The sequence below is a fragment of the Haliotis cracherodii genome, unplaced genomic scaffold (assembly GCF_022045235.1).
Source record: "Haliotis cracherodii isolate W230 unplaced genomic scaffold, xgHalCrac1.p SCAF_20, whole genome shotgun sequence".
NCBI lineage: Eukaryota > Metazoa > Mollusca > Gastropoda > Lepetellida > Haliotidae > Haliotis > Haliotis cracherodii.
This window is the reverse complement of record NW_027266276.1, coordinates 12,209,977-12,236,987: the sequence shown is the minus strand read 5'-3', so window position 1 is coordinate 12,236,987 and position 27,011 is coordinate 12,209,977. Positions and strand designations below refer to the sequence as shown.

General features: G+C 41.9%; 1 protein-coding gene across 1 annotated transcript in view; it reads right to left on the bottom strand.

Moving 5' to 3' along the window:
- The window catches only part of LOC139470326 (uncharacterized), a 36,436-nt gene that overhangs the window by 7,403 nt on the left and 2,022 nt on the right, over nucleotides 1–27,011 (bottom strand). The window contains exons 2-20 of the mRNA XM_071252697.1: nucleotides 25,956–26,105; nucleotides 23,497–23,657; nucleotides 22,639–22,846; nucleotides 20,259–20,399; nucleotides 19,171–19,306; nucleotides 18,763–18,893; nucleotides 18,256–18,350; nucleotides 17,479–17,641; nucleotides 16,626–16,756; nucleotides 15,611–15,709; nucleotides 13,327–13,596; nucleotides 11,925–12,137; nucleotides 10,922–11,096; nucleotides 8,914–9,084; nucleotides 8,092–8,238; nucleotides 5,060–5,283; nucleotides 3,661–3,858; nucleotides 1,926–2,115; nucleotides 352–780 (exon numbers count right to left, since the gene is read on the bottom strand). Coding sequence (XP_071108798.1) covers nucleotides 352–780; nucleotides 1,926–2,115; nucleotides 3,661–3,858; nucleotides 5,060–5,283; nucleotides 8,092–8,238; nucleotides 8,914–9,084; nucleotides 10,922–11,096; nucleotides 11,925–12,137; nucleotides 13,327–13,596; nucleotides 15,611–15,709; nucleotides 16,626–16,756; nucleotides 17,479–17,641; nucleotides 18,256–18,350; nucleotides 18,763–18,893; nucleotides 19,171–19,306; nucleotides 20,259–20,399; nucleotides 22,639–22,846; nucleotides 23,497–23,657; nucleotides 25,956–26,088 — 3,415 coding nt within the window. The 5' untranslated portion in view covers nucleotides 26,089–26,105. The remainder of the gene's footprint in view (nucleotides 1–351; nucleotides 781–1,925; nucleotides 2,116–3,660; nucleotides 3,859–5,059; nucleotides 5,284–8,091; nucleotides 8,239–8,913; nucleotides 9,085–10,921; nucleotides 11,097–11,924; nucleotides 12,138–13,326; nucleotides 13,597–15,610; nucleotides 15,710–16,625; nucleotides 16,757–17,478; nucleotides 17,642–18,255; nucleotides 18,351–18,762; nucleotides 18,894–19,170; nucleotides 19,307–20,258; nucleotides 20,400–22,638; nucleotides 22,847–23,496; nucleotides 23,658–25,955; nucleotides 26,106–27,011) is intronic.

Sequence of the window (27,011 nt, the reverse complement as noted above, 5' to 3'; positions counted from 1 at the left end):
ATGTATTCATAGTTGATGACATCCGTAAAGATCACTGTCAGAACGGGACTACAGCAACCATGCATGCCGTAAAAGGAAACTATGTTTCTAAGGTGACTATGGGATCGGGTGGTCAGGCTCGCTGACTTGGTTGATGCATGTCATTGATCCCAATTCCATGGATCGATGCTCATGATGTCAATCACTGGGTTGTCTGGTCCAGACTCAATAATTTACAGACCTCCGTCATATAGCTGGAATAAGGCTGAGTAGGGCGTTAAACAACAGAGAAACAAACAAAAAACAAACAAACACAGGTGATGAAGGACCGTAGTGTATACAATCTCGTGAAGTAGTGATGATGATTCTCACCTGTACAACCAAGGTCCTTGAGTTGTCCCTCTTTGGCTCCAGCCCTGGCCCGGGTGTTGGTGTGGAAGGCCACAGCTTGGCACAGCATTGCTCGAATCATGTTCACCTGATTAATGTCCGTATTCACACAGTGGAGGATCATGGGAAGACTGACATGTCGTTGGATTGCACGCTTCCGTCTTGCCGGGGCGTATTCATCCTGAGAATCATCACTAACATAGTTAACCCCATCGCTGTCATTTCCTGCAGCATTACCATCAGCATCCTTATTGTCATCAACACCAGTTACCTCCCCTGTTGACACGTCTGCTTCAGGTATTGTGGTGGAAGCAGCTGCCATGAGTTCCTCATCTGTTGCCATGACAACAAGAGTATTTGGATCCGATGTTTCAGTCTGCTTTACTTCAGCCTCACATGTGTGAAGAAATCCTGAAAATATTTAATTTTAAAAAAAAATTAATTAGAGTTTCAATCATATCCCCCACATAATATGCTGGGGGATTGAAATCAAATATAAATGGGGTATGAATATTGTCAAGCCTAATGACACATTTCCTAAATTTGAGATAGAGAAAAAGGATACTTGTAAGGATAGACACTCATACAAAGTGTAAATCCCATTTAACAACATCAAGGCGTCTGGAACAATGGTCTCCTTTTACTTCATGGAGTTCCCGACCGCCTCTGTGGTCTAGTGGTAGAGCGTCCGCCCGGAGAACGGAAGGTTCCATCCCCGACCGCGTCAAACCAAAAGACATTAAAAGATGGTACTTGTTGTTAACGTCTGGCGCTCGGCATTAAGGGGCTAAAACAAGGACTGGTCGGCTCGAAGTCAGTATAATGTGTCTGAGTGCGGTATTCATTTGAACTGGCTGGCACTATAAATCGGCATCAGTCCGGTCTAGTACAAGCAGACACACACACACACATGTGCATGCATGTCGCCATATAAGCGCAATAATCTTGGACGCGACGTTAAACCCCATTTCACCTCAACTCACCTCATGGAGTTCCTCAGTGTACAATATTCCCCTGAAACGTTTTGTAATTCAAACTTCTTATACTTCTGGTATAATGGATTTGCTTACACTAGGTTTTTAAGAATTGAGAAATATGGGCCGGTCAAAACAATGATGTCAGTGGACAAATAAATTGTTTCACACAAAGAACTGTTGTATATGGAAGCCTTTAAGAGCCATTTGTTTTTTTTCTTCAAATTTCAAGAGCCTAATTTTAAAATTTTAACTTGAAATTTCAACTTAGTCTCATAAAATTTCAAGATGCGATGTTGAAATTTCAAGAGGCTAAGTTGAAAATTTACACTAAGTAAAACTTTCAAGATGATATCTGGGAATTCCAACATGCAATGTTGAAATTTCAAGATACTAAGTTGAAATTTCATGATACATACTTAGTTGATAATACATTGAAATATTAAGATTTTAACTTGAAATTTCAACGTACATATCATGAAATTTCAAATTAGTATCTAGAAATTTCAAGAAAAATATACAAAAACAAGTGGTCCTAAAAGTCTTCCTTAGTTATATTACTGATCCCTTATTTCTTCTCACCATTCATCTTGGCATACAACTCTAAAACAGCAACCTTCACCCCGCCAACCCAGATATATGGGGCCAAGCCACCGTTTTTGTCCATCTGTACGTAGTCCCGCTCTTGTCCTAGCCAGTGATGAAGAAAAGCAAGGAACCCTGGGATGGAATTCAGATTGGGGAAGCTGTTTCTCGTGAGTCTCTCAAGGAGCTATAAAAAAACATAGTCATGTTTAGTAAATGATTGAATCGTGTTTTGTGTCACTGTGAACCATACGAACAGTATTTCAGTTTTACAATGGCATGAAGCCTTACTGTGAACAGACAGCCGAAAGTGTTTGTTTGTTTCTTGTTTAACACCTAAACATTACAGCTTTATGATGGCGGTCTGTAAATAATCGAGTCTAGACCAGACAATCCAGTAATTCACATCATGAGCATCGATCCACGCAACTGTGATATGATAACATGCATCAACCAAGTCAGCGAGACGGACCACCCGATCCTGTTAGTCGCTTCTTACGACAAGCATAGTCACCTTTTACGGAAAGCATGGGTTGCTGAAGACCTATTCTACCCCGGATCTTCATGGGTCCAGCCGAAAGTGACTCAGGTCTTAGACGTTCACCACTTTGTGGACGTGAAATTCATGAGCACAGGCACAGACTAACCAAAAGTCATCATGGGGGCAATTCTGGGATTTGAACCACATCTACAGGATTTGGGTACAACTGAGACATGGATATCTGCACATTGAATTGCTGGCTGTAACAGTATGGGTCATCTGTCTCCCAAGTCACTTTTAGATCAACATTGATCTAAATTTTGCACACATAATAAGTCAAGTTTTAACACAATCAGGCAAGAAGTGGTTAAAGTCATCGATATTCCCGGCAATGATAAATAATAGTCGTGACTATGTCAACTAATTTATATGTATATATATATTGCCATGGAAACTCGAAAAATCTCAAACTATGAAAAGGCACCAGTTCAACACCAGACCTATCAATGTGCCAACTTTGGTGGAGAAATATTGTATGGTTTTCAAGATCTGCTCCGGAAATATGCACTACTGCCATTTCCAGCTTAAGTCAAAGTTGTTGCCTTGGAAACAATATTTGTTAAAAAAGTCTGAAACTATCAAAAGGCAACAGTTCTCCACTAGATCTATCTATGTGCCAAGTTTGGAGAAGAGTTAATGAACAGTTTTCAAGATCTGCTCCAATACTATCACTACTGCAATTTCCAGCCTAAGTCAAAGTCGTTCCCATCGAAGCTCGAACAAAGAATATTTTTTTAAAATCCCAAACTATCAAAAGGCACAAGTTCACCACTAGACCTATCAATCTGGTTACTTTGGTGGAGAAATATTGTACAGTTATTAAGATCTCATCTGGAAACAACATCTTGCACAAACGTAAGAATGATGTTTATCTTATTACAAAAACCAAATCACGCACTGTAGGGGATAATGATGATTACTCGATGAGATTTCATCCCTGTGCTTTCCTCATTTTTTTACGTTTACAGATCTACCAATCACGACTAAAAAGCAAAAGATGATCAGAAATCTTTGTACCAGGTAGTGTTATCTAACTGTTCTACTTCAACATAAGCAAGACGATCTACAAGAGAGGTAGGGGAGGTAGGTCTTGTTACATCATTGGAAGAAAGTTCAAGGGAGATAACTTTTGTTAGACCACAAGTCATCCAAGTTGGCACAAGAGATGATACTCAGAAAGCTATGTTGTACCTTGGCTGTAACCTCCAGTATTGTCGAGTCTACGTTATCTACATCAAAACCATCTTCTTCGGCTGCCTCAGTAGCGCCCTCTACATCTGTTGGTGTCGGCCCTGAGTCTGCGTCCACCCCAGCCTGCCTTTTCCCCTCCTTCAACCATCTCTTCACCTCCTTGTCTGCCGTCAACACCTGCTCCTCTCTGCTCTTGTTCTGGGAGGGAGAATAGTATGACTCAATTCCACGAAGGATCCATGACTGGTTTCATGTTAAGTAACTCACTTACAAGACTCATTCACTGACACGACTTACTCACCTACAACACGACCTCTTCACCAAAACCAAGAATCACTCATCGAAATCAAATGTCACTTTCCGAATACATTACCAATTCATTGACATCACGACCGATTCATAAACACGACCAATTCATCGACAAGAAGACTCACTCACCAACATGACAACATGACTCGATCACCAACAACATGATTCGCTCACCAACAACGCGACTCGCTCACAACAACACGACTCACTCACCAACAACATGACTCGCTCACCAACAACGCGAGTCGCTCACAACAACACGACTCACTCACCAACAACAGGACAACACGACTTGCTTACCAACAACAGGACAACACGACTCGCTCACCAACAACAGGACAACACGACTCACTCACCAACAACAGGACAACACGACTCGCTTACCAACAACAGGACAACACGACTCACTCACAACAACAGGACAACAAGACTCGCTTACCAACAACAGGACAACACGACTCGCTCACCAACAACATGACAACACAACTCACTCAACCAGAACATGACTTACTCACCAACAACGCGACTCGCTCACAACAACACGACTCACTCACCAACAACATGACTCGCTCACCAACAACGCGAGTCGCTCACAACAACACGACTCACTCACCAACAACAGGACAACATGACTCGCTCACCAACAACAGGACAACACGACTTGCTTACCAACAACAGGACAACACGACTCGCTCACCAACAACAGGACAACACGACTCACTCACCAACAACAGGACAACACGACTCGCTTACCAACAACAGGACAACACGACTCGCTCACAACAACAGGACAACACGACTCGCTTACCAACAACAGGACAACACGACTCACTCACCAACAACAGGACAACACGACTCACTCACAACAACAGGACAACACGACTCGCTTACCAACAACAGGACAACACGACTCGCTCACAACAACAGGACAACATGACTCGCTCACAACAACAGGACAACAAGACTCGCTTACCAACAACAGGACAACACGACTCGCTCACCAACAACATGACAACACAACTCACTCAACCAGAACATGACTTACTCACTAACAACACGACTCACTCACAAGGCTCTGTGCAGTGCTTACCGAGATGGCTCCACACTTTGCCTGGCCCCAGACATCCATGACTTTGTCCACTGCCACCGAGTGTTTCAGTTCTACAGCAGGTCGCTCCAGTCCCACTGTGGGGTCAAACTCCGTCATCTTTAGCTTAATGTTACCAGTGTCCTCATCTTGGAGGCACCTGCACTGCGTCACCAGTCGGGCTTGAGTTGTCTCCCTTGCACTATCATCCACTGCAGACGTGGTTGCTGGAAAGCAGACGGTCAATTATTAACAATTATTTTTTGTGTGTGTGTTCAAAGTAAATCCTGCAAAGTGGTTCACTGAATGTAAAAAATAACCAACACACACAGACAGACTACTTTCACCAGAATGGTATGTTGGGGAATCCCAGTCTAAGATGAGGAAAGGCCCTTGCCGGCCCACCATCTCCTCATGAGGAATTAGCGAACTTCAAAACAGAAAAACAACGAAAGTGGTCCAAGCAGCGATGAAGCGCCATGCGACAACCCCTTGATCAAAGTGACCAAAATGCATCATCACTTTTTTCTCATTGCAACAAAAATGCAGTTAGCTCCCCTGTGTCCATTTGGCCAACCAGAACAGCCAGAGACACTCTACACTTGGGCTGGGACGAGTCCATATTTATAACCCAGGTACTCTACCCCCTATCACCTGACCCTACCCACTGTAGGTCTCAAGAGTTGGGACATAATGTCCGATTTGGAATTATTATTTCTGGAGCCCTAGCAAATGCTATTAACATGTATACAACCTACGGATCAGGCTTAAAAAAAAAAAAAAATTGGTTCTCGGGCAATGGTTTTGGAAAATATAGTGCGGGCAAGCGTGTCCTTTTTCCTTTTTTTGGTGGGGGGTTGTTCAAACTAGTACGTAACCAAATAAACAGTTGTGTAACCAGATAAACAATTGTGTACTATCAATCTGGGAAAGGGCCTCCTACATAAATGTATTCCTTGATGAGTAAAATAGTGGAATACAGTATTTGAGTACCGTTAGACTTGGAATATTTAAGGATTTTTTACAAATCAAAAATGGAAATAAATACGAAACGTGCAGCAAACTTTATGATGATGCGGGCGGTGCCTGAGAACCAAGACTATTAGGTTTTTTTGCCTCATGCATACATTGAAGTCGACTTAATCAGATCTTTACTCAAACGTATTAAAGTAAGAAACAGTGCTCGCACAGTCATAAAGAAAGGCAAACATGAACGACTTTTATTGTTATTGTATTAAACAATGTATCACGTGACCTACTCAGGACCCACGCGACCCGAGTACCCAAGTTACCTGTCCCAGCCCTACTCTGCCACACAATCTCAGCTCCAAAATGTTCTGTCTTCAGATCTCACACTCACACTGTGCAAATTGTGTCTTCCAGCTACCAGGAGACTCCTATCATGTTTGAAACTGGCAGTTACTGACTATACCAGCTTGAACCTGCAACCTACGTCCTGACCAAGTGTTGTTCTGACGTGATAATAGTTGCAGTTCACATTGTGAATACAGGACCTTTCAACACACCTCTTGAGTGAGTGAGTGAGTGAGTGTGGTTTTACGCCGCTTTTAGCAATATTCCAGAAGGTAGAGCATCCTTCATATTTTATTACTGTATTCGACGTAATAAGCGCCCTACTCTAATAAGCGCCCACAGCAATATTTGCTAATATATTGGCTAGTGAACAATCCTAATGAGCACCCTTTCTGATTGATCAATGTGCACAAGATATATTTATTCGTGTATAATACGCATTCGTGTGTAATATGCACCCTTAATTATGGGCAATTAAATTCTGGAAAATATATCTGTCGTGTATGACATGCAGACTTTTCTTTTGTATCCTTTCAGGCTGACAGCATAAACTACAAAATTTACAATCTTTCATCTGTTTTTTTCTCTCACCAAAATTATATTCTAATAACAGCCCCCTATTTCTTATTTTGAGAGCGCCCAAAGACTAAGGGATATGTCATAGGGCTGGTACTCGGGTCGGGTGGGTAGTGAGTAGGACCCGTGGTTAGTCATGTGATACATTGTTTAATGACAAATACATGTTGCCAGGGCGAAGGTCAAACTATTCCCAATTGGATATTTTCTACCCGTCTCTTGAGACCTGGTGCAGATACCCAGGTAGGGTCGGGTAATAGGGGGCCAGGTACCTGGGTAGTAACTTTGGAACCGTCACAGCCCTAATATGTATATACAGAAATGGAACTCGGTACTATTATTTTCACCAAAATGTAAACATTTTGCAATTTTTAAAACTCAATTTAAAACAGAAGAACTTTTGCAAAAGTTTAGAATACCTTTTTGTCAAATAGATGCTCATCGCTTATTCTTAACATTGAACGGGGAAGATATTAAAAGAACATAGAATTTGTTAATTATGCAAAAAAACAAGAAGTAGGAAATGAATAACAGCCACCAAATGTGTTCAGTTTATTCTACCAATGTCTTCCAAAAATATCAACTTGTTAAAAAGTGTGACATCATAATTTATCATCCAAATCTGGCTCCCACAGGAGATATCGCTTGAGTGAGATCAAGCGATATCTACATGGTTACCATGACGTCACAATCAAATGACATCACTAATGGCTCTGCCGCTGAAGCTGTTAGCAGTACTTGATACACTCAAGGTCGCTATATGGCTGAAAAAATGCCGATGCGACGTTAATTTTAACTCACTCACTTTTACACTCAAGACACTGATTATTACTGTCTATAAACTGAAAAAGTTGGAAGAATGATGTCAGAGGATGAATAAAATCTCATCCTCATGTCTTTTGATATCATATATATCAACACTTGTTGATAAAAGTGGAAAAACTCCTTGACAAGCCTCAGAGTTTTTCCACTTTTATCAACTCGTTTTGATATATTTGGTATCAACAGACACTCGGATGAGATTCTCTATGTATTCCACACAATGAATTATAGAAAATGTATTTTGAAGGAGGAATTAATAACATATATATTACACTAGGCCTGTGGTCGTTCAGTATGTGTGTAAAATAAAGATTGATTGATACCTCTGGGGTTGACTAGATGGTCAATGACCCCATCCAGCTTGGCGTCGCTGATGTCATGGAAGAGTGACCCGCCAGCTCTACGAAGACACTCTGTGATGAATGCCAACCAGAAGCTGCAGGCTTTTTCTGGCATTTCATCGTCTTTGGCTGAAACAAACACACAAATATGTAATAATATTTCTTTTTGACAAAACTTTTATCTAACTGTCTTCTTAAATTCTGGTTTTACACATTCACTGTGTAAAGCATCTATTATTATTATTATTATTATTATTATTGATTAAAATAAAATATGCAGCAAAGAGGGTTTGGGTGATCCTGGCACAGTCAGGCTGGTTGGGCTCATCATCAGCTCAGGGTCCTTGTCCCCTCTACGCGTAGCCCAGACAGCGAATGGGACTTCTTCCAGGAAGTGCTGCCTAGTCAGACCCACCTAGAACTTTTCGGAGAATGTGAAGACTCCCCAACACTGCAGCCTTCTGCATTACCCAGATTGTCAGAAAGGCTGTATTCCTGCTAGCAAACCCGGGCACGCTCCCAATGTCAGTCAACAGATTGGGAGGTACCAAACTTAAGGCACCGAGAACAATGGGGAGTCGGACAACTTGGTACTTGGGATGCAAGCGTGACTTTTCGAAAGCATTATCATCATCATCATCATCATCATCATCATTATTATTATTACAGGCACTTCCAAGTGGAAAACAATTAAGGCTGCATTATAGATTTTGCACACCCTGTTGTTCCTGAGCTCCCTAGCTTCTGAACCCACCATTAACTGTATATATGTTCAGAGCATCAGTAACATTGGGGTTAGCCTACCTTGGTCGTAGCCAAAGAGAGGTCTGCTGACACTTGTTGGCATGGCAACCAGATAGCCAATCAGGGTACAGAGATTAGGGATGACGTCTTTTGTCCGTCCCTCTGGACTGGTGATAAAGTTCTTCACAGTAGTAGTGATCTGAGGTAGCAAGTCGAAGTCCACCACCGTTGCTGAAAACGATTACAGGAGAGAGGTGAATACTATATCCCACACATCTATACAAGAAATCGAATAATTCACTTTCCTCCATATCATTCACAGACTGATGGGCAGTCTGGTACTGAAAGCATTTGTAGTCACACCAAAACGGGATTTATCTAGCCCTGCTCAGAGACCGAAATTCAGATCAAATGTCCATTAAAGTTCCCAAATTGGAATAACAACTTTCCCAGTTCATGTTACAGTAAACTATGGTTCAAACAAACTCAAAGGGACCACTAATTTTAGTTTGTAATATCAGTAGTTCGATACAAGCATATATACAGCATATATACAACAAATAGCCGGGACTAAAAAGTTGAGTTCGTTATATCGGTCAGTTTGTTATAAGCGTTTTCGTTATAAACATAGTTTACTGTATGTAGTCATAACTGATGTCATAGCTTTGGAGAGGGGACTTGTACTTCACAGATCAATTTTAGCAAAATAACAATTTTTTTCCACAAATTCCCTCGGGCAACTAGTTTGGAATTCTGAATGAACATCTGCCTAAAGGCCCTGGTTTAATTCCGTCATGGGACAAGGTGTGAAACCTGTTTACTGTGTCATCGACATGATATTCCTGGAATACTACAATAAGCAGTGTAAAACCAAACACACATTCACATCATTCCCCCTCAAACCACGGACAAAGAGTAAACCAGTAAACGTGTCTATATTTTACAGTCAATGTGTAAAATCGGTCAATGTGTAAAATGCTGGAATTTTCACGTAGGCACTTTACAAAATGCCATTTTACAATTATTTTTCTGTCAGATTGACTAAAACTTATTAAGAAGTTCAAAAGGGCTTAAAAGCATCACAATAGACAAATTTTTCTAGCATTAAAAGTAAAAAAAAAAAATTTCATTTTCTTTAAGGGCGGTCAGGTAGCCTAGTGGTTAAAGTGTTCGCTCAGCAAGCCGAAGACCCGGGTTCGATTCCCGACATGGGTCAATGTATGAAACCCATTTCTGGTGTCCCCCGCTGTGATATTGCTGGAATATTGCTGGAATATTGCTAAAAGCGATGTAAAACCATACTCACTCACTCACTCACTCGTTTTCTTTAAATGCTACCATTTCCATCACTGGGTGATGAAACAGAGCATAAAAATGTTTGGAATTTGTTATCATATTATCAATGGAAAAATAATTGTAAAAAGGCATATTATTGGACTACATTGCCTGTCATCGTATCCGACATCGTCGGGCGTTGTTCCTACTGTCAACTACAAGTTTGTCTGACCAGAACTGAGTCATGTAAAGGCCAAACAAATCTATCCAACAAACAAATCTATCCAACAACAAATCTATCCAACAACAAATCTATCCAACAAACAAATCTACCCAACAAACAAATCTATCCAACAACAAATCTATCCAACAACAAATCTATCCAACAAACAAATCTATCCAACAACAAATCTACCCAACGAATAAATCTATCAAACAAACAAATCTATCCAACAAACAAATCTTTCCAACAAACATACCTATCCAACAAACAAATCTACCCAACAAACAAATCTATCAAACAAACAAATCTATCCAACAAACAAATCTATCGAACAAACATATCTATCCAACAAACAAATCTACCCAACAAACAAATCTATCTTACAACAAATCTACCCAACAAACAAATCTATCCAACAAACAAATCTATCCAACAAACATACCTATCCAACAAACAAATCTACCCAACAAACAAATCTATCTTACAACAAATCTACCCAACAAACAAATCTATCCAACAAAAAATCTACCCGACAAAAAATCTATCAGACAAAAAATCTATCCAACTCACCTGCACACGTTCTCTGCATGGCAAACAGCATGCGTAGTTGATGCTGGCCGGCATTGGTGTCACTGAGTTGACCAATCATACTGCCCAGGACCATGAACAGGATGTCCATCTGCTTGAAGTCATAGCCCAGTGGGTCAAGGGTGCAGAAGTAGCCCAGTGTTGGTTTCAGCATCACCTGGTAAAAGTTACATCAACATGGTCACCATCAACCTAGTCTCCACTCATTATTGGTGGCCCAATTGTCTAAAGCGCCACAAATCTCTCAGCAGAGTTGCTTCCATTAGGCATACCAGAGGTCTTCAGCGACCTATGCTTGCCGTAAAAGGCGACTATGCTTGTCGTAAGAGGTTACTAACAGGATCGCCTGGTCAGGCTCACTGACATGGTTGATGCATGTTATCAATCCAAATTGCGTGGATCGATGCTCATGATGTCAATCACTGGATTGTCTGGTCCAAACCAACAAAAAACAACCAGAAACCATGATCATGTGTTCGAATCCCAGTTCACCCTGATGATGTTTCTAGGTTTGTTTCACCAAAGAGGTAAACATCTAAGACTTGCATCACTTGGGGCTTAAACTGACATGCTGTGATATAACTACTGTAAATCATGAAATTAATGCATCTCCAATAGAATGTGACCGCTTGCCCTTAGCCAAACATGCGACTCAATATGAATGCGACACCCCCTCCTCTCAAGTATCAGTGGATTTATATCTAAAGAAAATGTCCTTTCAGGTTTACGGGAGAATCACCTTGACCCTTTCTCAGTGTGACCTTGTGATGTAAAGAAGTAGCCAGGCATTGATTGGTTGTCACCACATACCAACACGTGAACCTCCTATAGGATCAGAAGTCATACATGACCTTTAACTTACCTTCACCCTTTCCCAGTGTGACTTCGTGATGTAAAGAAGTAGCCAGGCATTGATTGGTTGTCACCACATACCAACACGTGAACCTCCTATAGGATCAGAAGTCATACATGACCTTTAACTCACCTTGACCCTTTCCCAGTGTGACTTTGTGATGTAAAGAGGTAGCCAGGCATTGATTGGCTCTCGACCCATGCCAACAGTTGCACAGCCAAGAGGGTCAGAGAAGTCAAATCCACCATGAGCATTGAGGTGACCTTCTACCGATATCTTGTACTCAAGGGCATCAAAGATGGACTCTCTGCTGACCATTGTACCACTGATCACTTGGATTCGAGTCTGGAAATGTTAGAGACACAGAATTTTACACAGATAAAAAAATTCAACAAACAAAAACATGTTTCACAATGGAAGCATATTTATGGAGATTCAATTCATAAATCTAAATACTAGGTTTGTCAACAGAGGATTACTTTCAAAAGAATGTTGGGTCCAGACGAATAGGATTCTAGATTAACCAGGTCCAGACTAACAGGGTACAATATTAACTGGGTTCAGACAAATAGGGTTCTATATTAACCAGGTCCAGGCTAACAGGGATCAATATTAACTGGGTCCAGACGAATAGGGTTCTAGATTAACCAGGTCCAGGCTAACAGGGTTCAATATTAACTGGGTCCAGACGAATAGGGTTCAATATTAACCAGCTCCAGACTAACAGGGATCAATATTAACTGGGTCCAGACGAATATGGTTCTAGATTAACCAGCTCCAGACTAACAGGGATCAATATTAACTGGGTCCAGACGAATAGGGTTCTATATTAACCAGCTCCAGACTAACAGGGTTCAATATTAACTGGGTCCAGGCTAACAGGGTTCAATATTAACTGGGTCCAGGCTAACAGGGTTCAATATTAACTGGGTCCAGGCTAACAGGGTTCAATATTAACTGGGTCCAGGCTCACAGGGTACAATATTAACTGGGTCCAGACGAATAGTGTTCTATATTAACCAGGTCCAGGCTAACAGGGTACAATATTAACTGGGTCCAGACGAATAGTGTTCTATATTAACCAGGTCCAGGCTAACAGGGTACAATATTAACTGGGTCCAGACGAATAGTGTTCTATATTAACCAGGTCCAGGCTAACATGGTACAATATTAACTGGGTCCAGACGAATAGTGTTCTATATTAACTAGGTCCAGGCTAACAGGGTACAATATTAACTGGGTCCAGACGAATAGGGTTCTAGATGAACTGGGTCCAGATTAACACTGGGTTCCTAAATGAACTGAATCCAGACAAATATGGTTTCTAAATTAATTGGATCCTGACTACAAGGGTTTCCAGATTAAATGGGTCAAGACTAACAAAGTTTCTGGATTAACTGCATCCAGACCAGCAGGGTTTCACTATAATTAAAAAACATCCCAATACAAAATCAAATGCCTAAAATATATAGCCTGAAATCAGCATTGCAATCTTGAATAAAAAAACAGAACTGGTCTGTCTGTGGCAACTTACTGCTGTTGGTGCATCCAACGCATGCTCAGGTCGCCTGACAGCAAGTCCGAACCCAATCGCATTCTCTACATCATCCTTGTTCAACAGGACATCTTTTACTGAGCACTGAGACAGAACACAGAAGAAGAACTCTGTTGCATCCTGGGATAGCTGGTCCATTTCAGCAGCACTGACCATCAGTGACTTCAGTTTTTCCTGATCGGCCTTCACCTTTGTGATGTTCTTGGACACACGCTGATCCATAAGTCGCTGACGTCTGTTTTTACTGAACTGGAAGAGGAATTGATAATACAAGGATTTACCTGGGTCAATTTATCTGTAAGGTTTTCTCAGGGAAAAAATAATTTTTGGGTGGTTCCAGCATGAAAATAGTCAATCTCATCAAAATCAGTTCTTTTACTGATAGGATACCTCTCTCAAGATCTGACGACATCTCACAATATGGAGGTGTTGTCAGATCTTAGAGAGAGGTATCATATTGGCGTAAAAAAATCTGGCCACTGTCACCCCCTTAACGGCTACAGGCTGGCAATGTGTGGCAGCTTAACTTCCTACAATTACAGAATTATAATTATGTCCTGACATTGCACTGAAGCCTACAGTAGGTGAGATGAAAACATGATCAAGATTATTGTCTGTCCGTCCGTCCGTCAGTCCGTCCGTCCGTCTGTCTGTCTGTGACAGGGATGCATGCTAGCCCACTGATATACCAGCCACTGTTACCATGGATACCCCACTCACAGACACAGTGCTCTGACTGAGCCAATGAGTCTTTGTTTCACCCCCTGAATGCCATATTTTAGCATCTTTTGGTATGGAGCTGTATGTATCGAACCACCATCTTCTCCCTTTCCAGGCAGCCGTTCTTTCCTCTTGACCACAGAGGTGGTGATGCCTATACTATTTCTGACCAGGGATGTGCGCAGATTTTCCCGAAAAAAAGAGGAAAAGTCTAGGGGGGTCTGAATTTTTGATTGCATTTTAAGCAATTTTGTGCAGTTTGGACAACATTCACACCAAGAAATGTAATAAGTCAATGGCAAAAGTCAATAAGTCGAATAAACTAGTTGGCAGATGCAGTAAAATTTTGAAGTTAAATCAGTACTTTTAAAAAATCGGGCATAGCTTCCGCGCACCTGGCTACCTGGCTACCCTGCTAATACTGCCATAAACTTCAACCCCCATCCCCCAGACACAAGGACAACTGTCACAAGCGTGTAATGTCTGACCCTTTCCCCATGTTGAAGCATATTGAAAAAAACTTACCATTTACTTACTTAGCTTTTGTTGAAAAAAAACAAACTCCATTGCAAACAAAACACATTAAAACAACATATATCCCCATGTTATGGGTTTTTGGACGCTGAAGAAACATTCATAGTTTTCTCGCTAATCACATGAACAACTGTAAAACATCTCATTCACTTACAGGCTAAAAGACAACTTTATCTTAAAAACAAGCCATCATCTGACTCTGAGTATCTACAATTTCTGAGATTTCACATCCCTGTCTGACAGTAACAAACTACAATCAGGATTTGAATAATTCATACATGAAGGCTCAAAACACAACCGGCAGCAACGTGAGACATTGACATGGAAACACATCCTCTAAAGGTGAATGTACCAAGCACTATAGGACTAGTAATGCATCATAGGGGACAAGGGGCTGATGAGATGAGGGGGTGAGTGAGTATGGTCTTTAGCAACATTCCTGTAATATTACAGCCGAGGACCCCAGAAATGGACTTCACACAACGTATCCATACGGGGAATCAAACCCGTGAGGAGCGGACAGTTTAACCACCAGGCTCCTTGCAGTGTTTTATATAGACAAACAACTACCATTTATCATTATTTATAAAACCATGGTGTTTTTAACACACTGTGTCCCAGGTCTGAAGATCACTGGGTGTAAACACTGACCCTTCCTATCACAAAGACTGAGCACATACATTACAGACTACAGCTGACACTGCTATCTGTTGGGTTTAGCGCCGCATCATATCACGGCGTGTCAGCTTAATGTGGAAGGAAAGCCCAAAGTGATGCAGGTCTCAGACGTTTACCATTTCGGTGAAACCCACGAGCACGGGTATGGTGCTGACAAACCTAAAAACATAATTAGGGCGAACCGGGATTCGGACCTACAATCATAGGTTTCTGGCATGCCTAAGGGACAGGACTGCACAGCGAATCGCGGCACCTTAGATGACTGGGCCACCCGTGTCCCCTTCCAAGAACTTCTGACACAAACCTAGGCTATCCTTAACTATAGTCTTACCTTGGCCTCGTATCTGAGGTCGTGAGCCCTGGCCAGCATGGACACAGACTGCGTTTCTCCACGGAGGTAGCGCGCCATCATGCTATGCATCATGTCGATCTGTATACAGAGGGTGAGTGAGTGAGTTGGGTTTAACACCGCTCTGATCTGTATTTCAGCTACATCAAACAAGACAGCCTAATGTGGAAGGAAAGCCCAGTGACTTTTGTGGCACTACGAGCAAGGGTATGGTGCTAACAAACCAAGAATCATAATCAGGGCGAACTTGGGATTCGAACCCACGATCATATAATTCTATAGTAACCGAAGGTCATGGTTGGTTGGTTTGTTGTTTTACGCCGCATTCAGCAATATTCCAGCTACATGATGGCGGTCTGTAAATAATCGAGTCTGGACCAGACAATCCAGTGATTGACATCATGAGCATCAATCCACGCGATTGAGATTGATGACATGCATCAACCAAGTCAGCAAGCCTGACCACCCGATCCCGTTACTCGCCTCTTACGACAAGCAAAGTCGCCTTTTACGGCAAGCATGGGTTGCTGAAGACCAATTCTACCCCGGATCTTCACGGGTCCCGAAGGTCATGAAAATAATATCTCTCTTCTGAAACTTATTTTCAAAATGATTAGTTCACTAGTCTAGTTTTTTCACTTTCACTTTCTCAGTTGCCACTGACAGATTACTTCAACATGCGAAGTGCATCAAATCATGTGAGCACCTTCATTTACAATATGAAAAGATTTGGAAAATATCTGTTGACGCCGAGTTGGCGATACACATGCTTTGCAAATCCTGCAATCAACTGAAATCTGCACAGCATTTTACAAACTGGATGTTGATTTCGTTAGGCGATTTTGATTGGACTGTGCATAGTCGTTTTAGTCCAGCCAAAATATAACTCGGCACTTTTATAGTCAGTTAAGTCCCTTGCCTTGGGAAGATGACCAAATGACTGCCTGGGCTGCATGACCCCCTAAGCCTGCACCCACACCCCTCCCCCGGGTCTCACCTTCTGCTGGATCTCCTTGATGTGGTCCATGAGGATCTCCCGCATCTCCTTGGTGACACCTGGACCGAACATGGGTGTCTTAGTCACTCGCTCCTGAAGCCGACTCAGGCGAGTTTGTAACTTGCTGACATCTGAAACAATGACAATTGGCGAGTATGTTATGTGGCAGTGGAGATTGTCTCTGGAAAGTGTTGGTGGGTATTGTCAGTGGTAATTGTCAGCAGTAATTGTCAGCGGTAATTGTCAGGGGTAATTGTCAGTGGTAATTGTCAGCACTAATTGTCAGCAGTAATTGTCAGTGGTAATTGTCAGCGGTAATTGTCAGTGGTCATTGTCAGCAGTAATTGTCAGCGGTAATTGTCAGTGGTAATTGTCAGCAGTAATTGTCAGCAGTAATTGTCAGCGGTAATTGTCAGTGGTAATTGTCAGCAGTAATTGTCAGCGGTAATTGTCAGCAGTAATTGTCAGCGGTAATTGACAGTGGTAATTGTCAGCAGTAATTGTGTGTGGTAATTGTCAGCGGTAACTGTCAGTGGTAATTGTCAGCAGTAATTGTCAAAGGAAATTGTCAGCAGTAATTGTCAGCGGTAATTGTCAGTGGTAATTGTCAGCAGTAATTGTCAGCGGTAATTGTCAGCAGTAATTGTCAGTAGTAATTGTCAGCACTAATTGTCAGCAGTAATTGTCTGTTCTTGACCTGATTACACATGTGCTTACTGAAGGACCATGCTTCGTGATGCAGTATGCTTCTATGTTATAGACCATGGATATTAGCTTCCTTTACCGACCACAATCATAAGCTATTCTGTCAAACACTGCCCAGTCTTGACAACCATGAAATATATTTCTTTACCTCCATTGGTTTCGATCTTGTCAGCTAGCTTCGTTGTAAGGATGTCAGTATTTCTGGACAAAATTTTCATCGCCCAGTCAACCTTTTCTGTTGCCGTGGTAACCATCTCTCTGCGCATAGTATCTACTACTACAGCAATATTAAGGGTATAAATCTTTTTATCCTGAAATAAAAGAAACAAATATCATGAATTCATAAATCCTTGGCCTTAAAGTTATAAATATGACTACATGTTATTCAACGAGACTGCAGCCAAAGACTGAAATTCTATGTACAGATCATCCAAAAAACTTTTTTTAACATTAGCTCTGAATTATATTGTCAGTTCAGGTGAATTAAGAAAACTGAGTTTTGTTGGTTTTGTTCAAAAATAAAAAAGTCATATTTTATTTCACATTTATGAAAGCAACTAGCCACTAAACATGGAGAATAGAACAAGAATTACAAGCAAGTGGCAATAAATGCTGTGTTTGGTGTGAATAGAGAAATTCTAGTAATAAAGAATATATATATATCATTATAAAACATGGGCAACAGCTAAAATCTGAAAATATTTTTTTTACAACGCAAGACCAAAGAGATAAGTTGTGAACACAGACACATTCATCTCACTCACAAAATCTAAACAGAGTTTTTTGTTTATTTTTCACAAACCTAGAAACATAATCTGTAAAAATCTAGGATTCGAACCTGTGCCTTAGGGATAGCGGCACCCTTGCCAACTGGGCCACCCTAGTTCCCTAGTGCAAACAGAATTGTCAAACTCACAATACAAACCTTCCTAAATTTCTTTATCATCTTTATCTTCATCGTAGGGAGGCTGTTGGGGTCTTTCATGTATATCCAGCTCTCTGCTGTAACCTGCAGTTGGCCTACACCAAAATAAAAGAATTTTATCAAACGATTGTTGTTAAGGCTAAAAAAAATAATAGTCTTGGTTCTCAGGTACTTCCCACATCATCATTAAGTTCATTGCACGTTTCGTATTTGTTTCCATTTTCAATATTTTTTGTGCTTTGTGTATTAGCATTTTCATATTTTTTTCAAAAATGGAAATAAAAACAAAATGTGCGGCAGACTTTGTGATGATGCGGGTGGTGCCTGAGAACCAAGACTATTATTTTTTTAGCCAAAACTTTTAAACATTTTCTTTGTAATTTTATTTTGCCTGATTCATCCTACAATCAGAAATGTTGAATAAAACATAACTTTTGGTTGTTGTTTTTAAGTCTGTAAATTTATAATTTCAGTTTTGACAAAAAAATCGAAGTTGGTCGAACTAACCATCTGTTGTTCCATCGGTCTCTATCTGAGTTATCTGCCCTTGAATTGTGGATGTCTGCACAACAGAACCAAGGCCTACAATCTTGTCATCACCTTCCATTTCAAGGTCAAGGTCAATAGTCTGTCCCGAGCTGTGAACGAACAACAGAAACAACATTGATACAGATGAGTTGGCTATGATAAAAAAAGGTTTAGTTTGTTTGTTTACTTATTCGCCAGTAATATGCCCGCTATTTCAGATCACCATTTCAATAAGCGAGTTTGGACCAGAAAATAAAGTGACAGAAAGCATGAGCATCGACAAACGCTATCAATACAAGATGATACAGAATTAGTCACCAAACACTGATACTTGTTAGTAGCCTCTTCAAACAAATATGGCAGACATCCTTCATTTCCCTAATTTACCTGAGTGAGATGTATTCAAACAACTCCTGGATCTTAGCCTTGAGCGCCACTGGCCCATCTCCTGGCTCACAATAGCGGAATATCCCATCTGTGGATCCAATCGTGCTCAGAAACTGGAGAAATTTGAAGTCATGGGCTGTAGAAATAAAATACAACCTCAAATGAACAAAATACCATAGCAACCAATTTAGCTTGTCACTTGTTTTCTTTAGCCAGTTCCCATGCCCAGTGGTTGATAGAGACACTGTGATAAATACCTCCCATTCTTTACCACTGACTTACAACAATCATAGCGCTAAGATCGCTTTGTGTAACGGGGCCCAGGACTCATAACCCACAAGCACTTTTGTCGGTACTTAGGCTGGGCGATACACCAACTGTGCGATCTGTTACGTATCATGATACCTTGCTCACTATCAGAAACGTATCCCGATACTTGCGAGCGCTCTTATCGGTGGTGAATAAGCCATCTTTTTCATAAACAGAACGGCCAAATACTGGCCCACTAACAATTTACTGTTGGTAGTTTCAACGGTGGATGAAAATATGTATGTTTTCACTACTCGTTTTCACTTGTAATAAGTGTTTGGTGTAACATTTTTTACAGAATACATTTAAGGTAAGAATCTTTTTACTTAGTGTATTTTGTGATCAATACTTTTATCGAGAAGAGAAAAATCGTGATCCACCGATGCATCGGGAACTAAGATCTGATTCTAACGAGATTGCTCGTAACACCAAAGCCTCGGGTGTGATTCAAAATGGCTGAAATGTTCGAGGTCAGTTTCTATTGGGCACAGCTGAGATATTGCTGGAATACTGATTTAAGTGCCTTTATACAAAATTCATGCAGTTGTAGTCATTGTCAGCACAACCACCACAAAAATGTAAAAGTTTTATTTCAACTGCCACATAGGCATTGTCACATGTGCCAAACGGCAGGGACGGGTGACTCGGGTAAGTTGATAATAAGACCAAATACGACTGCATATCCATGTTTGATAAGGGAGGTATGTCTGCACAGAGAACCATGGCAGCTAAGACACTATCGCCCCCAAATAAAGACATCAATGAATAAATTGACTTACACTGGCTGAATCCAACAGTGTGAATGACGACTTCTACACTCAGCGATGACAGCCGAGTCTGCCACGCACGGGAGGCGGCTGCAGCACCTCCGTCCTGTCCATCAGTCAGGAATATCACCACCACCTTGGTGAATCTTTTAGCTGAATCAGAAGACAATGAGATGCAGTCAGCTATGTCATCATAATCAGAAATATCTAACCAGTATCTTGCAAATGGACAAAAATTTAATGGAAGTAATATAAGCAGATTATTGCCCAAGCACGACTAAGTAGAGTGAACATGTGCTATCTGCGACCTGGTCACATTGCGATGACAAACACACTCAGAACAGACAAATATGCTCCAAAGGCATTTTATTTATTTAAGCTCTAATAAGCACCCCCTGAATTCCTAGACCAATCCATAAGAAAGCACCCTCAAGAGCACTGCACAATGGTGAGGTGAAATTGGGTTTAACGTCGTGTCCAAGATTTTTGCACTTATATACGTGCATGTACGTGTTTGTGTGGCGGCTTGTACTAGTCCGTACTAATGCCAATTTATAGTGCTAGCTCACTGAGATACAATGCCGCAGTTTAACATGAATACCCCACTCTGACACAGTATACTGACTCCGAGCCGACCAGTCCTTGTTTTAGCCCCTTAATGCCTAGCGCCAGACAGGGTAACAAGTACCATCTTTTAACGTCTTTAGGTATGACGCATCTGGGGATAAAACCCCGGACCTTCCATTCTTCGGGCGGACGCTCTACCACTAGACCACGGAGGCGGTCTCACTGCACAAAGCCCGAATTATATACTACTTTATATGTCTATGTAGATGAAATGTACAAGCTTTAAAATTATTTACCCAAATTTTAATAATGATGACTCCCTGAATAGAATCCGACCTTAGCAAAGTCGGACAAGTCCATTTTACGAACAGGTAGGTTAAGTTTGGTATTTCCCACATATTGCTGGTACCCTAACAAGTGTGTGACTTTGTCCCAAGGAAATGGTATAAAAAATGTCACATCCTATCAAATTTCATAAACAAACAATGAAAATTGACAATGGATCTATTTTTCTCTCTTATCATACCAAGACTATTTATCAAATATTATTTTTTAATTTTGTCTTAAATACATTTTGACCATTAACCAAAGGAGAACATATAAAAAAAGGTTAGGGGGGAGAAAACATTGTCATGTTACAGCTTTATCACAGCTGCCTGTACATATTTTAACCTTCGCAAGCCTGATCTGTAACCTATACCTGGAGTATGTAAGGTGAGGATTGCTGAGCAGAATAGGTTCCCAATACCCCAGGCTTGTTGTGCTGGTTGATTGAATGTCTACCAGTAAATGTGAAGATGGGGAGATAAACCCCGACTCCTACCAGACCAATGTCCTTCCCAGTGGAACGCATTCCTCACACTCCCAGTAACACCACAATCTCATTAAAATCAGATCTTAGTTCTCGCTACCGCTAAACAAAGATCTGAGGACATCCCATAACGGGTCACGTCAGGCCGACCTTGTGCGAACTTTGACCGACCAATGGAATGACTAATCAGAAGGCAGCTTTCTCGTGCTTTACGGCACTAATTTCAAATTGGCGACTACGCTTCGAAACATATTTTGACAAATTCTTGATTACAAATTTGAAACCTGAACAAAAGAACATTCTGGTACAGTCGTTAAACCCGTAACTACCGTTCGGAGTTAAAGTTTTCGAGGCTGCATGATCAGAAATCACATTCCGACTGTCACTTTCATAATCTGGTAAGCGATGCTCTGACTGGTCGGCTGAAAGGTCATTCTGACGTGACCCCTAATGGGATGTCCTCAGATCTTTGTTTAGCGGTAGCGAGAGCTGAGGTATGATTTTAATGAGATTTAGTTACACCAGTATGCAGAACTACTCTGAGCAATTCTGAAGAGGGGGAGATAACCTAGGACTCCTCTGATCAAGAAGTGAAGAGGGGGAGATAACCTAGGACTCATCTGATCAAGTCTGAAGAGGGGGAGATAACCTAGGACTCATCTGATCAAGTCTGAAGAGGGGGAGATAACCTAGGACTCATCTGAGCAAGTCTGAAGATGGGGAGATAACCTAGGACTCATCTGAGCAAGTCTGAAGAGGGGGAGATGACCTAGGATTCCTCTGAGCAAGTCTGAAGAAGGGGAGATAACCTAGGATTCCTCTGAGCAAGTCTGAAGATGGGGAGATAACCTAGGATTCCTCTGAGCAAGTCTGAAGAGGGGGAGATAACCTTGGACTCCTCTGAGCAAGTCTGAAGAGGGGGAGATAACCTAGGACTCCTCTGAGCAAGTCTGAAGAGGGGGAGATAACCTGCTCAATTATTTTCTTTGTCAGGAGAAAACCTAGGAATCTTACCTGAGTTTTCGGCAATAACTTCATCAATCTTTCCAAAAGCAGCACTGAAGGAGGTGGATCCTCTGCTATTAAGGCTCCCAATCACTTCCTTGAAGTTGTTCCGAGTGTAGTTGATATACTCCGCCCAGGTGTCGTATGTAATGACATCCACTTGGAGACTGCTGTCATCAAGACTGTCTGTGATGACATCCAATAGAGCTTGTTTCACCTGTGAGAATAGGACAGGGCTTGATGAGTTTTCCCATGCTGTAATTAGCAGCAGTTAAATTCTCCTTGCCTCAAAAGTCATCACACAAATTATGCCTTGTTTCTCAAAACCTCCCAAACACCTGACATTCTTGTAAGCCAAAATTTGTTTCATTTCCATGTATGCTAAATTTGCTAATCAAATATTTTAATACATTCAACTACACAATGGCGATAATGATACAACCAGAGCTGCCATCAATTAGCTGGAATATTGCCAAGTCCGGTGTTATCAACAAACACTGATACAGTCGTGCCTCGTTTATACGGACACTTGCGTCATTTCACAATTCGTCCGTATAAACGAATTTCCGTATAACTGAAAGCAGCTTCTTACTGGAAGAGTTACTTCCCTTCAATTATGCAACTCATGACAGATGACAGAGCAAACAGATACATCCACTCAATCTTTACTCAAGACATACACGTCTAAAAAAATCTGTCATGGAAGTTTGAACTTAACACATTTTGAGGTTTGAATTTTAAACATTAATTCCAAATTAAGATATGACATCAAGGTATTTCGCAGAGGTCACCATATATTACCAATACATGTGCTTTATATTGTGAGTAGCCAATCAGATTGCTAGATTGTATGACCATTGGTATTACCTGATTCCATGGGTTTCCGGACATGGAGCCACTCCTGTCTGCAACGAGGATGAGCTGCGTCTTGTCATTGGGCATGTTGAGCAGCTCTGTCAGGTTGCTAGGGAGACCCACGGCAAGCTTCATGGTCTGCTCGTTCCCCATGCATGCATCACTCTGGGGACCTGTGGAACACCATGGACATATTGCCCATTATTATAATATTATTACCGTATTAGCACTGCTTCCAATTGATCAATCTACATAAGACTTATTTATTCGTGTATAATACGCACTCGTGTGTTATATGCACCCTTAATTCTGTAAAATTCTGTAAGCTACAGCAGTCACTCATCACATCACACACCCGGGTTCTGTTCCCCATAGCCTACAATATACAGTAGTTTGATTCTGTGTAGCCTCTGGTGGTGCCTGAACAGTTCTGAAACTAATTACTGAGCACTATATTTCAACATAATCCCCTCCGTGGTCCACACACTGCCAATGATGCTGGAGTGCGTGGATCCCACTGGTGTAGAAGGTGTCTGCCTGGTGTAGAAGGTGTCTGCCTGGTGGTGTTGAAGGTGTCTGCCTGGTGTAGAAGGTGTCTGCCTGGTGGTGTTGAAGGTGTCTGCCTGGTGTAGAAGGTGTCTGCCTGGTGGTGTTGAAGGTGTCTGCCTGGTGTAGAAGGTGTCTGCCTGGTGGTGTTGAAGGTGTCTGCCTGGTGTAGAAGGTGTCTGTCTGGTGGTGTTGAAGGTGTCTGCCTGGTGTAGAAGGTGTCTGCCTGGTGGTGTTGAAGGTGTCTGCCTGGTGTAGAAGGTGTCCGCCTGGTGTTGAAGGTGTCTGCCTGGTGTAGTAGGTGTCTGCCTGGTGGTGTTGAAGGTGTCTGCCTCGTGTAGAAGGTGTCTGCCTGGTGTAGAAGGTGTCGGCCTGGTGTAGAAGGTGTCTGCCTGGTGGTGTAGAAGGTGTCGGCCTGGTGTAGAAGGTGTCGGCCTGGTGTAGAAGGTGTCTGCCTGGTGGTGTTGAAGGTGTCTGCCTGGTGGTGTTGAAGGTGTCTGCCTGGTGGTGTTTAAGGTGTCTGCCTGGTGGTGTTAAAGGTGTAGCCTGGTGGTGTTAAAGTTGTGTGCCTGGTGGTGTTAAAGGTGTCTGCCTGGTGGTGTTGAAAGTGTCCCTGTAAAAGGTGTCTGCCTGGTGGTGTTTAAGGTGTCTGCCTGGTGGTGTTGAAGGTGTCTGCCTGGTGGTGTTGAAGGTGTCTGCCTGGTGGTGTTTAAGGTGTCTGCCTGGTGGTGTTGAAGGTGTCTGCCTGGTGATGTTTAAGGTGTCTGCCTGGTGGTGTTAAAGGTGTAGCCTGGTGGTGTTGAAAGTGTCCCTGTTAAAGGTGTCTGCCTGGTGGTGTTGAAAGTGTCCCTGTTAAAGGTGTCTGCCTGGTGGTGTTTAAGGTGTCTTCCTGGTGTAGAAGGTGTCCCTGTAAAAGGTGTCTGCCTGGTGGTGTTTAAGGTGTCTGCCTGGTGGTGTTTAAGGTGTCTGCCTGGTGGTGTTAAGGTGTCTGCCTGGTGGTGTTAAAGGTGTCCACCTGGTGGTGTTAAAGGTGTCTGCCTGGGGGTGTTAAAGGTGTCTGCCTGGTGGTGTTAAAGGTGTCCACCTGGTGGTATTAAAGGTGTCTGTCTGGTGGTGTTAAAGGTGTCTGTCTGGTGTTGTTAAAGGTGTCTGTCTGGTGGTGTTAAAGGTCCTCCACAGCAGAAATGAAGTCATCATTATTTGCATCCTCATGCAGTCATGGTGACAACCTTTAGTTTACCACAATGTTTTGCCTTGATATTTTCACACAGTTGCCTCACTCACTCCCTCACACAGTTGCCTAATAATATTAACTATCAATCGTCTGAGCTTCCGGGAGGTACTCGAACAGAAAGGTTCCTTTGGAATCCCAGAATCTGTAGCCATTACATTGCCAGCTGATGGAACAGTGAGTATGATTTTATTTTGGCAATATTCAACCAATATCATGGCAGGGGACACCGGTACCCATGCGGGGAATAAAACCCAGATCTTCAGTGTGATGAGCGAACGCTTACACCACTAGGCTACCCCACCGCCCTTATGGAACTGATTTGGCTATATATTACATACATATTTCCACTGCACTGACTGTTGGTCAGTTTCTGGGTGATAGTGATGAACCCAAGACTCATCCATGGTCACAAACAGACCAACAAATTTTGTGTACTTGCATTGTTCATAGTTAGGCTCAGAACTTTTCAGTCACCCCTCAGATTTCTGGTTTTGCCTGCAGTGAATTGGCTGGAAAATTGCTAAAAGCAATGTAAAACCCACACACGGTATCCACATGACCAAAGACATTAATCCTGTCAGCAAGCTGAAAAGGTGAAAATGACATTCATCTGTGAGATGACTCCATGACCTGCTTCATGTTTACAAACAACGTGCACTTTCATCGTGTTTATTATACAGGTAAAACTCACCTGCGTCCTGATCTGCACCTCCTTCCCCCAAAGCCTGGATGGTAACCGACGCCTTCAGAGGATTCCTGGCAAACTCCTCTTCCAGGAATTGGACATATGAGTCAGTCATCATGTTGTTGCCACTAGCCGCCATGTTTTTTCTTGATGTCGCTGAAACAAAGAATGGAAGATTATTTGACTGAGAAGTGAAAGTGAGTATGGTTTTACGCTTCTTTAAGCAATATACCAGCAATATCACAGCCGGGGACACCAAAAATAGGCTTCACGCATCGCACCAATGTGGGGAATGAAACCTAGTTCTTCGATGTAACGAGCTAACGCTTTAACCACTAGGCTACCCCACCGCTCCGAGTGAGTGAGTGAGTGAGTGAGTGAGTGAGTGAGTGAGTGACTGAGTCTTTCAAACGTCATGGGTTGTAGCAATAATCCCACTGACACATCGAGTTTCACACACTCAATTCTGTTGTTCGTTGCCTTAATGCTGGAACATTGCCATCTTCCCGAGGCAAGAGAGTTAACTGACTTTAAAAGTCCAGTTTCCATCCTTGCCGAACAAGGCTGGTATTATGGAGTTACATTTTGGGCTAATGATTCTATGCATAGTCCAATCAAAATTGTGCACTGAAATCAAAATCCGGTTCATAAACAGTCATGCAGATTTTGATCGACTGCAGGATTTGGAAAACATGTCCACCGCCAACTCATTGTCAGCAGATATTTTCCAAATCTGTTCATGTTTTTAATCAAGGTGCTCACATGATTTGATGCATTTCGCGATGTAAGACCCGTTTTATCACAATATAGATCTTCATTATCGATCAGATCGTCCTGACTGGACGCCACCATTTTATGTGAAGCAAACACAAGTCATAGGAGAAGTGGAATCTGATTGGTCCATAGGAGAGGCTTAGAAGGGACATAACTGGTAATATCATCGCGCCCAGTAAATCCAGCCTAGATTGGCAAAGGTGGAAACTGGACTTTTAAGTCAGTTAACTCTCTTGCCTCATTGCTGAAAGTGCACAAATCCATTTTACTCTTGGGTTTCTATTTTAA